General features: G+C 44.6%; 1 protein-coding gene across 2 annotated transcripts in view; it reads right to left on the reverse strand.

Moving 5' to 3' along the window:
- Positions 1–11,969, reverse strand: part of LOC144489229 (trinucleotide repeat-containing gene 6B protein-like) — a 29,668-nt gene extending 17,699 nt beyond the window's left edge. Inside the window, exons 1-4 of one of the 2 annotated variants that reach the window (XM_078207069.1) lie at positions 11,898–11,968; positions 5,009–5,057; positions 2,795–2,940; positions 992–1,162 (exon numbers count right to left, since the gene is read on the reverse strand). In XM_078207069.1, coding sequence (XP_078063195.1) covers positions 992–1,162; positions 2,795–2,940; positions 5,009–5,057; positions 11,898–11,966 — 435 coding nt within the window. In that variant the 5' untranslated portion in view covers positions 11,967–11,968. Of the gene's footprint in view, positions 1–991; positions 1,163–2,794; positions 2,941–5,008; positions 5,058–11,897 lie in introns of both variants that reach the window. The other variant, XM_078207070.1, reaches the window with a different exon arrangement.
- Between the last annotated feature and the right edge of the window lie 1,341 nt (positions 11,970–13,310).

Genomic DNA, 13,310 nt, shown 5'->3' on the forward strand with positions numbered 1-13,310 from the left:
ATGCAGACATCAACACAATCTTTGTGACTAGCTATCAAACCCAGTTCTCATCCTGACATCCGCCATTCTACTAGAGCAGAGGGACAGCCCATAATCGCAAAATAATGGACAGTTTCCCCCTGAGTACGGCACAGCGATGAGGCTCTCTCACTGTCTTTTGTGTTATAGAAACACAAACTGGAAGGAGGAGTAGGCCATTCGGCCCTTTGGGCTTGCTCTACCCTCCATTTTGATCATGGCTGATCATCAAATTCAATATCCTGATTCCCCCCTTTCCCCCTCCCATATCCCCTCGATCCCTTTAGCCCCTAGAGCTACATCTAATTTCTTCTTGAAAATCACACAACATTTTGGCCTCAACTACTTTCTGTGGGAGTGAATTCCACACATTCACCACTCTCTGGGTGAAGAAATTTCTCCTCACCTCAGTTCTAAAAGGTTTACCCCTTATCCTCAAACTATGACCTTCTTGGTGTATGAAGACCAAAGAAAATGGGAAGTATTTAGCTCCAAAAGGGAAAAATGTATAGCTTTAAACCTTCCTTCGCACCGTTGGAAAAAGAACAATTGGTGCTAGCCCTAAAGAGTCATTCTAGTCACGAGAAAATAGCTTGAGGTAACTGTATAACTTCATTTTGCATAATTTACAGTGTACCAAATGTTTTAATACTGTAAATATTAATTTTTTTTCCAATTAGGAGGTTGATTTAATCTGTTTTCTCTTTATCATGATGAATGTTGCTGTGGAAACATCACAACTGGGTCAGGGTAGTAGAGAGAGAAACAACCAGAATTTAACTTGTGCAAAGGGGAAGATTAAACTCGCTAACGATAAATGAATTTATAATCTTAATAATAAGTGCATCTCTTTGCAACACACAGCAAAATGCGGGCAGGAAAGGAGACTTGAGATTTTCTCGCTGAGAATGGAATTAATCGCATAATATCACAACATCCCAGTCAGGAGGCACATTCAGAAAGCAGCCCTTACGTGTCTTGCGTTTAGATTCTGCATGTTAAGACCAGAGCCGATGCAGCCGAGGCTGGCGGTGGGTAGAGCAGTGCCCGAGGGAGACAGCTTACAACTCGGAGGAGGGGAGAAGGGCGAGTTAGGTGCCTCGTCGGACAGGCACCCATCTTGATTGGAGAAAGGCAAAGTCAGCTGAAGGAGCATTAGCCAGTCAGCATGCAGTCGGGGTGGGGGGAGGGAGGAAAGGGAGGGAAAAACAGACAAGAGAACAGCACAAAGACGAGTTGTGGGAAGGGCAGGAAGAAACAAAAATGAGAAGAGAAAGCAGTTAGGCTCTCACACACACACACACACACACATACAGTTAGATATAATTAGTGTCTTAATCAATCTCCACATCATGGGTACAGAAAACACATGGGCTACTGAGTTTTCTGCAGTGTTCCATTGCAGGATCCTTATTTTCCTGGTTGCTGCAAGAATCTAACATTCCGCAAAAGTAACCTTACCATGTGTCATGCACTTCAACTCTCGAGCTACAGGTTAGTGCATTCATTGCTGTGCTCTAAGATTTAGCAGACAGGCGGTGAAGGAGCTGGAACTACGCAATCATCTCGGACACAACAGCCTTGGCTCATTGCAGTATTTACACCAATACTATTCAATGCTGCCTGAACTCAACACCTTTACCAAGCCCAAAATCAGTTGGGGAGGATTTAAGGCTGAACATAACGGTCAAAAAACGTATTGATAACCTTGCTACAATATAATCCACTTACTATAATTTAATTGGCCTTTGTTATATAGAAAAATGCAGACACTCTGGCTTGCTTGGTTAGATTGGATCAGATCGTGAACTCAGTTTTAACAAGGAGTTCAAGGAAATGGAGGGTGAGAAACTGAGAAAACAGTCCAGATTCTCCGTTTTTGGACAGAATCTAGAATTAAATATGCAGAATAAAAAGGGCAGAGAAAAGTTGCTTTCCATTGGCTGACAGGTCACTAGCAAATAAAGTGAACCCAAGTTCATATTAAATGGAACAGCAATAAATTCCGTCAGCCGGGCTCACGGGTATATACCTGCCTCCGAGGCAAGAGGGGTCAAACCCCACTCCAGAGTTTGAATGATAATTTAGATTAACCGTTAAAGCAATAAGTGAGTGGCTACATTGCAAACGTTGCCTCCTCTTGAATGTGATCTGCCTCTCTGTTCAAGTGGGGGTTTAGGATAATGCAAACACGATCTCACAGAATGATTTGAAGAGGGGAGATTTTTTTTCCAATCTTCTGATCAACATCCTTCCCTGAACTATTGCCAGAGATAATAAGAGGCAAAACAAATTGCTGCCTGACCTGTTGAGTATTTTCAGCACGTTTCAGATACCCATCCCTTATCGGCCCCCTTTGCCTGCACCAGCCTCCCTTTTGTCACTCATTTTTTTCCTGCCATCCAGCATATCACAGCCTTTTTTTCCCTTTTGTTTTTTTTTTTTACTCCCCTTACCCCGCACTTTGCCTAAAACTGATTACATCTGTAACATTCTCCGGTTCTAACGAAAGATCTTCCATCTGAAGCATTAACTCTTGTCTCTCTCTCTCTATCTCTCTCCAGATGCTTCCTGACCTGCCGATTATTTAGATATTAGAGAGACTACATGGTCTTTTTCTCACTGTGCTCTGACGGTCGTTACTGCGTGCAATATGGCTACTTCTCTCACCCACATTAAAAGTCAACGCATTCCAAAGAAATGTTTTAGGATGTTTTCAAAAGAAGCGAAAGGCTACACGTTTAAATAGATCAATAACTGACAGTAGAACCCTCACTTTCTCAAAGTAGGGTCCACTGTCTGCGGTGGGCGAGTCTTTGGAATTTGGTGGCCGGAATCCCGATCGGTCCTTCCTCATCATTCCATTGTAATCCATATTCATTCCCCGTTTGTCAGATTCCAGCTTTTTGTCTGGTAGACCACCTGGAAAAAACAGAAAAGGGCAGGTTTTAATGATGGACAACAACCGAGTTAAGTTGCACTTACTCTCAAAACGCAAGTGAGAGTTTATATGAAAGAGCGTCGGCCTGTACATATTTGAGTTAGTCACCAAGTTACTGATGTGCCTTTAAGAAATGTATTTTAATCATGTTTTCTGCACAGGTTTTTTCAAGCAGGCCTGGCCATTTGTGTTGGCACTGTGCTGTCATAGAATGATAGAATCCTACAGTACAGTAGGAGGCCATTCAACCCATTGAGTCTGCATTGCCTACAATCCCACCCAAGCCCGATCCCCATAACCCCATGCATTTACCCTAGCTAGTCCCTCTGACACTAAGGGACAATTTAGCATGCCCAATCCACCCAACCTCCACATCTTTGGACTGTGGGAGGAAACCAGAGCATCCGGAGGAAACCCACGCAGACACGGGGAGAACTTGCAAACTCCACACAGACAATGACGGAAGCCAGGAATCGGACCCGGGTCCCTGGCGCTGTGAGGCAGCAGTGCTAACCAAGTGCCACCATGCTGCCACTGTCCATACCAGTATTTTTTATGGTTGCTGTAGCCGGATAGTTGAAGAAATTTTTATTTTTAATTTGGGCTAATGCAGTGCCCTGGAGTTTTAAGACCCTCTTCTGAATTGTTGGGGGAAAAATGATTGATAGGTCAGGTGGTACATTGGGACCGTTAGAAGCTAGAGGCAAGTAGTGCCTGTGTCTCTCAAAGTGTGCTGAAAGTTCCAGGGTCAGAAAACCTCTTTCAATTCCATATCCAAAGCGAGCATACTTGCTTTCTGTGCTAAGCCTAGAACAGGGTGTGTGTTTGTAGGGATGTTTGGTTGGAACAGTATATTTAGCTGTTAAGCTTTATACAATAGCATGGCTGCTTTTTTGTTTGTTTGTAATTTGTAAAAGTTATGATTGTCTTATTATATGTTAACTGCATTCTTAAATAAACTTTGTTTGATAAAAGCTCCCTAGTGGGTCACTTGAATCATACCTGGGGTGGAACATCTTATGCTCACCCGTTCCAAATTAAAGTGCAAACTTTATGGCCTAGGCTGACTTCATAAAAACCTTGGGAGTTTCTGACCTGAATTATAACACTTATCAATTTACAACTACAGTCCAGGTAAAAGGAAGAAACTATTAACACTCAGGAGGGTTCTCTGCTCGATTGGACTTAGTGTTGCAACATTATCCCTTACGGACTAGAAAATCTCAGGTTCAATTCAGGTTATGCTGGATTATATTGTCTCAGGCAGGATAGCTGTTGGGCTACAGAAATATTCTAGGCTGATTACAGCAAAAGTCATTAAGGTTTTCTGTTCATGATGGTCATCTCCTGACCCTGCTGGTAACTGGATGCACGTGTTCAGGGGAGCACAGTCGAGGGAGGAGAAAAAGAAGCTGAATCAGACTGAGATACCATGCACTCCACAATCAAAATAAACAAAACATTAGAAATCTAGAGAAATGTCACAGGATCCCAAGTTTAGCACCTGATCTGAAGGGTAGGTGTGAAGTATTTATCATCGTGGGACAGAGTTGAAACCACTCTAAAAATCAACTATCAGGAGTGGTGAGGAAAGAACTGTGAAGAAGAGGGGAATGCATCAATTCTTGACCTCAACATTGTTAACTGTTGACTATTAGAATACAAGGATCATTTAGTAAAAGTAGCAGCTTTAAAGAACATTAAATGCCTGAAATAACCTGGATGGCACGGTGACAGTGGTTAGCACTGCTGCCTCACAGATCCAGGGACCCGGGTTCGATTCCGGCCTTGGGTGACCATGTGGAGTTTGCACATTTTCCCCGTGTCTGCATGGGTTTCCTCTGGGTGCTCCGATTTCCTCCCACAGTCCAAAAGACGTGCTGGTTAGGTGCACTGGCCGTGCTAAATTCTTCCTCAGTGTATCCGAACAGGCGCCTGAGTGTGGTGACTAGGGGATTTTCAGTGACTTCATTGCCGTGTTAATGTAAGCCTACTTGTGACACTAATAAATAAACTTTAACTTGACACGTCATTCTGTTTAATACGCACCAACAGTTAAGTCCATCTTGTTACCAACACCATCTTCGGAAGACTCCCTCTGTGAACGGAACAAAAAATTGTAATAACAATTAAAACTATTAAATTATGAGTTTGCTGCTGCCAGTTTGTTACTGTGTTTCTTTCAATCACAATCTTAGCATCTTCAAACTATATGAAATATTGTTGGACCATCTAATCATAGTGGAGGCTTCCCAAACCCCTGCCTGTTCAGGACTCAGCACAGAGAGAGAGGGGAGTTTTACACAAATCGTTACAGGTTCATGGGGTTGGATAGAGAGAGGACATGTCCCCTTTTTTTCTTGCTCTGCCACTTTTCATTCGGCTCATCTTCAACCCTTGCTGTCCCTTGCCCTTGTATCGTGGCTTGTCGTCTTCTTTTCCCTGGAGCTTTTCCCTTTTTAAAAAAATGTACATGTTAGTCACGTGCGTGCGTGCGTAAGGTGGGGTTCTTTTGTCAGGTACAGGGCTTTTGGTGTACATGTGGGAGAGATTGTGGGTCAGAAGGAAAAGGGGGGGGGGGGGGGGGGGGGGGGGGGTGAAGGGCGTTGGTCGGGGCCCCTGGGGGAAGAGGGTAGTGGGTGCATGGGTTCTGCTGTATTTTGGGTGGTTAGGGAGAGGTGGTTATAGGTTCAGTTGGACCCCAGGTCTAAGAGGAGAAAGGTGAGCATCTAACACCACATACCGGGCATTTGCTTGTAAATAACAAAAGCAGACAAACCCTAGTCACTGCAAAGTTGTGCGTTTGGCTTGTTTACAGCTCAGACATTGGAATATCAATCCAAAGCAGTATTCTCCTATATATTACGGTGGGAACATTAATTCATTCATGGGATGAATGGTTGTCCCACCTCACCAAACCCCTCAGCCGAAAATTAAAATTCATGATTAGAATCTCATGTCAAACAAAACAAGCAATCAAATTATTTTCAAATGTCATTTATATATTGTCTAAAACCATCTCCAAGCAGAATACTGCCATATTATTGCCCTTCAGGAATCAGTAGAGAACAGCAGTAAGATAGAGAACTGCAATAAACTTTATTTTTTATAAAATGACAGATGACCTGTCTCAAGAGGGACTTGAGAAATCAATAAACAAATATCACCCGGGGTAAGAAGGGAGGCGATGGCCTAGTGGTATTATCGCTAGACTATTCATTCAGAAATCAGCTAATGTCCTGGGTACCCGGGTTCGAATCCTGCCAGGGCAGATGGTGGAATTTGAATTCAATAAAAAATATCAGAATCTACTGCTGACCATGAAACCATTGTCGACTGTTGGAAAAAACCATCTGGTTCGCTAATGTCCTTTAGGGAAGGAAATCTGCCGTCCTTACCTGGTCTGGCCCACATGTGACTCCAGAGCCACAGCAATGTGGTTGACTCTTAACTGCCCTCCAAGGGTGGGCAATAAATGCTGGCCCAGCCAGCGACGCCCATGTCCCACGAATTAATAAAAGATGATGTTTTGATCTGTGAGCTTTAACTGGACAACTTGATGCAACAAACACCAAAATTGCAGACCGCATAACAGTCAATGTCGACAATGGGATTAGCGTGTGTAATTTACAACATTAAAAAGGCTGCTTACCAAGCCCCATTACTATATGCCTCTTGTGACACAAACATGGAGCTGACTACTGTTTAAACACACAGAGATGAACTACAGTGTAAATCCTCACCATCAGTTTACTCTTGTATTTAGTTTTTTTTAAAAACAAGACAGCACAATTATTGATTCTTTCCATATGTACTGGATTGAATATTCTGTGCAGTGTAACACTGGGATAAGGCTCTGGAGGATGCAGCTCTAAAGTTAGGGCATTGGGGAGAGTTACAGAACAAAGAGATCTAGGGGTACATGTTCATAGCTCCTTGAAAATGGAGTCACAGGTGGACAGAGTGGTGAAGGAGGCATTCAGCATGCTTGGTTTCATTGAATACAGGAGTTGGGACGTCTTGTTGGAAGTTGTACAAGACATTGGTAAGGCCACACTTGGAATACTGTGTACAGTTCTGGTCATCCTATTATAGAAAGGATATTATTAAACTAGAAAGAGTGCAGAAAAGATTTACCAGAATGCTACCGGGACTTGATGGTTTGAGTTATAAGGAGAGGCTGAACAGACTGGGACTTTTTTCTCTGGAGCGTAGGAGGCTGAGGGGTGATCTTATAGAGGTCTATAAAATAATGAAGGGCACAGATCAGCTAGATAGTCAATATCTTTTCCCAAAGGTAGGGGAGTCTAAAACTAGAGGGCATAGGTTTAAGATGCGAGGGAACATAGAACATAGAACATAGAACATTACAGCGCAGAACAGGCCCTTCGGCCCACGATGTTGCACCGACCAGTTAAAAAAAAAAACTGTGACCCTCCAACCTAAACCAATTTCTTTTCGTCCATGAACCTATCTACGGATCTCTTAAACGCCCCCAAACTAGGCGCATTTACTACTGATGCTGGCAGGGCATTCCAATCCCTCACCACCCTCTGGGTAAAGAACCTACCCCTGACATCGGTTCTATAACTACCCCCCCTCAATTTAAAGCCATGCCCCCTCGTGCTGGATTTCTCCATCAGAGGAAAAAGGCTATCACTATCCACCCTATCTAAACCTCTAATCATCTTATATGTTTCAATAAGATCCCCTCTTAGCCGCCGCCTTTCCAGCGAAAACAATCCCAAATCCCTCAGCCTCTCCTCATAGGATCTCCCCTCCATACCAGGCAACATCCTGGTAAACCTCCTCTGCACCCTCTCCAAAGCCTCCACATCCTTCCTGTAATGTGGGGACCAGAACTGCACACAGTACTCCAAGTGCGGCCGCACCAGAGTTGTGTACAGTTGCAACATAACGCTACGACTCCTAAATTCAATCCCCCTACCAATAAACGCCAAGACACCATATGCCTTCTTAACAACCTTATCTACTTGATTCCCAACTTTCAGGGATCTATGCACACATACACCTAGATCCCTCTGCTCCTCCACACTATTCAAAGTCCTCCCGTTAGCCCTATACTCAACACATCTGTTATTCCTACCAAAGTGAATTACCTCACACTTCTCCGCATTAAACTCCATCCGCCACCTCTCGGCCCAACTTTGCAACCTGTCTAAGTCTTCCTGCAAACTACGACACCCTTCCTCACTGTCTACCACACCACCGACTTTGGTGTCATCAGCAAATTTGCTAATCCACCCAACTATACCCTCATCCAGATCATTAATAAATATTACAAACAGCAGTGGCCCCAAAACAGATCCCTGAGGTACACCACTTGTAACCGCACTCCATGATGAATATTTACTATCAACCACCACCCTCTGTTTCCTATCCGCTAGCCAATTCCTGATCCAATTTCCTAGATCACCCCCAATCCCATACATCTGCATTTTCTGCAGAAGCCTACCATGGTGAACCTTATCAAACGCCTTACTAAAATCCATATATACCACGTCCACTGCCTTGCCCCCATCCACCTCCTTGGTCACTTTCTCAAAAAACTCAATAAGGTTAGTAAGGCACGACCTACCTGCCACAAAACCATGCTGACTATCACCTATCAATTCATTACTCTCCAAATAACTATAAATCCTATCCCTTATAATTTTTTCCAACATTTTGCCGACAACAGAAGTGAGACTCACCGGTCTATAATTCCCGGGGAAGTCTCTGTTCCCCTTCTTAAACAATGGGACAACATTCGCTAACCTCCAATCTTCTGGTACTATACCAGAGGCCAACGACGACCTGAAGATCAGAGCCAGAGGCTCTGCAATCACTTCTCTTGCCTCCCAGAGAATCCTTGGATAAATCCCATCCGGACCAGGGGATTTATCTATTTTCAGACCCTCCAGAATATCCTGCACATCCTCCTTATCAACTGTAATACTGTCTATTCTACTCCCTTGCAACCCAGTGTCCTCCTCAGCTATATTCATGTCCCCTTGCGTGAACACCGAAGAGAAATATTGGTTCAATGCTTCACCAATCTCCTCCGGTTCCACACATAACTTCCCTCTGCCATCTATAACTGGCCCTAAACTTGCCCTAACCAACCTTCTGTTCTTGACATACCTATAGAACGCCTTAGGATTCTCTTTAACCCTATCCGCCAAAGTCTTCTCATGTCCCCTTTTAGCCCTTCTAAGCTCGCTCTTCAACTCCCTCTTAGCCAATCTAAAGCTTTCTAGTGCACTACCCGAGTGCTCACGTCTCATCCGAACATAAGCCTCCTTTTTCTTTTTAACCAACAAAGAAACTTTTTTGGTGCACCACGGTTCCCTAGCCCTACCAATTCCTCCTTGCCTGACAGGGACATACCTATCACAGACTCGCAGTAGCTGCTCCTTGAAAAAACTCCACATGTCGGACGTTCCCAGTCCCTGTAATCTCCTAGTCCAACCTATGTTTCCTAATTCTCTCCTAATAGCCTCATAATTACCCTTCCCCCAGCTAAAACCACTGGCCCGAGGTTCATGCCTATCCCTTTCCATCACTAAGGTGAACGTAACCGAATTGTGGTCACTATCACCAAAATGCACACCAACTTCCAAGTCTAGCACCTGGTCTGGCTCATTTCCCAGCACCAGATCCAATATAGCCTCACCTCTAGTTGGCCTGTCTACATACTGAGTCAAAAAACCTTCCTGCACGCTTTGAACAAAAACTGACCCCTCTAACGAGCTAGAGCTATAACAATTCCAGTCAATATTAGTCAAGTTAAAATCCCCCATAACAATTGCCCTATTACTTTCACTCCTAAGCAGGATTGACTCCGCAATCCTTTCCTCAACCTCTCTAGAACTTTTAGGAGGTCTATAAAAGACTCCCAACAGGGTGACCTCTCCTCTCCTATTTCTAATCTCCGCCCATACTACCTCAACAGATAAGTCCTCATCAAACCTCCTCTCTGACACTGTGATACAATCTCTGACCAATAATGCTACCCCTCCCCCTCTTCTACCTCCTTCCCTACTTCGACTAAAACATTTGAACCCCGGGACCTGCAGCATCCATTCCTGCCCCTGCTCTATCCATGTCTCTGAAATAGCCACAACATCGAAGTCCCAGGTACTGATCCACGCTGCAAGTTCACCCACTTTATTGCGAATACTCCTGGCATTGAAGTATACACATTTCAAACCCTGCTCCACCCCACCTCTGCAATGCCGTGCATTGCAGTCCCCATCCATGCATCCCTCACTTTCAGCCCCACTACTCAGGATCCCTCCCCCCCCCCCGAATCCGTTTAAACCTCCCTGCATGGCCTTAGCAAATTTACCCCCCAGGATATTGGTCCCCTTCTGATTAAGGTGTAGACCATCCTTCTCATAGAGGTCACACCTTCCCCAGTACGAGCCCCAATTGCTTAAGTACCTGAACCCCTCCCTCCTGCACCATCCCCTCAGCCATGAATTCAAACCTTCCCTCTCCCTATTCCTCTCTAAACTATCCCGTGGTACAGGCAAGAGTCCAGAGATAACCACTCTGTCAGTCTTGGCCTTTAGTTTCCACCCCAACTCCATAAATCCCTGCCTAATATCCCCTTCCCCTATCCTCCCTATGTCGTGTGTCCCCACATGTACAATAACTTGTGGTTTATCTCCCTCCCCCCTAAGAGTCCTGAATACCCTGTCAGACACATCCCGGACCCCAGCCCCTGGTAGGCAACACACCAACCCTGAGTCCCTACCTTTAGTTCCGACCCTCCTATCTGTCCCCCTAATTGTGGAGTCCCCAATCACAAGGCCCAGTCTTTTACAGCCCCTAACCACCAAAGGGATACAAAAGTGTACAGAGGGGCAATTTTTTCCACACAGATGGTGGTGAGTGTCTGGAACAAGCTGCCAGAGGCAGTAGTAGAGGCGGGTACAATTTTGTCTTTTAAAAAGTGTTTAGACAGTTACATGGGTGAGAAGGGTATAGAGGGATCTGGGCCGAACATGGCAATCGGGACTAGCTTAGAGGTTTAAAAAAAGGATGGCATGGACAAGTTGGGCCGAAAGGCCTGCTTCTATGCTATAAACCTCTGACTCTAACTCTATAGTGGTGACAATAATGGTGGGAATAAATTGGGAATGTTTTACACAAAGTATATGATGCATTAAAGCATGTGATTTTTTTCTATTGTTCAACGCTAGCATTGAAATAAATATACCCGGGTTCGATTCCCGGCTCGGGTCACCGTCTGTGTGGAGTTTGCACATTCTCCTCGTGTCTGCGTGGGTTTCCTCCGGGTGCTCCGGTTTCCTCCCACACTCCAAAGATGTGCGGGTTAGGTTGACTGGCCATGCTAAAATTGCCCCTTAGTGTCCTGAGATGCATAGGTTAGAGGGATTAGCGGGTAAATGTGTAGGGATAAGGGGGGTAGGGCCTGGGTGGGATTGTGGTCGGTGCAGACTCGATGGGCCAAATGGCCTCTTTCTGCACTGTAGGGATTCTATGATTCAAATACCGCCAACAAGTAGATAGAGTTTTATTGACAAGGGTGTGAAAGAGTATTGGGGTAGTTAGATCAGCCATGATCTTATCAAGTGGCAGAACAGATGTGAGGAGCCAAATGGCCTACTTCTGTTCCTAATTTGTATGTCGTATGTATGCTTGTATGTAACACGACACATTATAACCAACTGGCCCCAATTTATTACATAAGGCAATGTGTTGTGTTCACAATTCTAATCAGGTCTAAATGATGCATCAGCTTATGTTGCAATACATTTCAGTCCGTCAACTTTATGTCACAAGAGTACACCTTTTTGTTGTGGGGCTTAGAGTAATTAGGTTAGTCAGCAGCAGGCTTAATGTGATAAACTTAAGCAGCAAATTAGGCACATCAGATCTCCAGTGTGTTCAGTAAAGCTGTTCTTACCAGTAATCCCATTTTGGAAAATTGCGTAGAGAGAGGGTTTATCCATGTGTCATTGTTCGCACCTTTCATGGAGCCCTGGACGAGAGATTCAGAATAAGTTCAGTTCAGATGAAAATGATGAGCTGCTTTTACTGTTTCAGATGCTGACAGACCTGCTGTGTATTTCCAGCGTTTGCTAAACTTCAGGTTTTTCTTTATATTAATAATTTTTAAATATTATTTCTCTCTTCAGGGCCAACCCATTCACTGCTTTAAACCCCCATATCAACCATAATCCCGTTCCACTGGATGGCGTCAACACTGAAAATTCACAAGTTCTGTTTGACTTCATGGAGCTGCTCACAAAAAGGTTACTTTGATGATTTGTTAAAGTACGCTTTTCTGACCTCCTTCATTTTTCTTTCCACCAGAAATAAAAAGGTCACAACACAAACTGCAAATGAGCAACGTACGATGCCGATTTACGCCAACTGTCATCGTTGCGGCCCAAAGCTTTCAGAAAGATGTCTACAAGCAGACGGCGGCAATTCTGAAGTTATTACCACCCATAGGCTTAACAAAAAAAGATGTATCCACGTTGTTTTAGAAGTTGTGGAAAACCTGTGAGATACCTCCGTGCAGTAATACCCACTGCTTTCACGCAGCATCAGTGCGCAGAGAATCTGTAAGGACGTCGGCCAGTTGATAACAGTTTTCCTCATGAAGAAAGTCAAGAGAAGCAAAATACACGACAGCAGCCCAGAGAGATTGAGGAGATTAAGACGACAAAAACCTTGGTAAGCATATATAGAAAAAGAGGGTGCAAAACCAAAAAAAACTTGGGTGCGTCGAAGCGGCCTCTAGGCTGTGGGATTCAAGTACACCAAACAAAACAAAATAAAAAAATTCCAAAAATTTGCACCTCAGCTTCAATAGTGAGAAGCTGCCAAACAACAGAAAGCAAGCGTAGATGAGTGGGTGAAAAACATGCAGGTTGAGAAGAGACACGCCAATGGTGATCCGTGGCAGAATGCTGAGCAGCACACTTGCTGCTTTTTTCACACCTACACCTCTTCCTCCTACACCTACACACGAGGCAGCTTTCCAGGTCACATGTCCGTCGCATCGTCAAGAATCCCTACAGTGCAGGAGGGCGGCATTTGGCCCATCTCGCCTGTACCGACAACAATCCCACCCAGGCCCTAGCCCCGTAACCCCACGTATTTACCCTGCTAGTCCCCCTGACACCAAGGAGCAATTTAGCATGGCCAATCCACCTAACCAGCACGTCTTTGGAGTGTGGGAGGAAACCAGAGTACCCGGAGGAAACCCACGCAGACATGGGGAGAACGCGCAGACTCTGCACTGACAGTGACCCGAGGCTAGAACAGAGTCCAGGTCCCTGGCCTGTGTCACCATGTTGCCCATCAGGTT

Source organism: Mustelus asterias, unplaced genomic scaffold, assembly GCF_964213995.1.
Source record: "Mustelus asterias unplaced genomic scaffold, sMusAst1.hap1.1 HAP1_SCAFFOLD_2024, whole genome shotgun sequence".
In the NCBI taxonomy this organism is placed as follows: domain Eukaryota; kingdom Metazoa; phylum Chordata; class Chondrichthyes; order Carcharhiniformes; family Triakidae; genus Mustelus; species Mustelus asterias.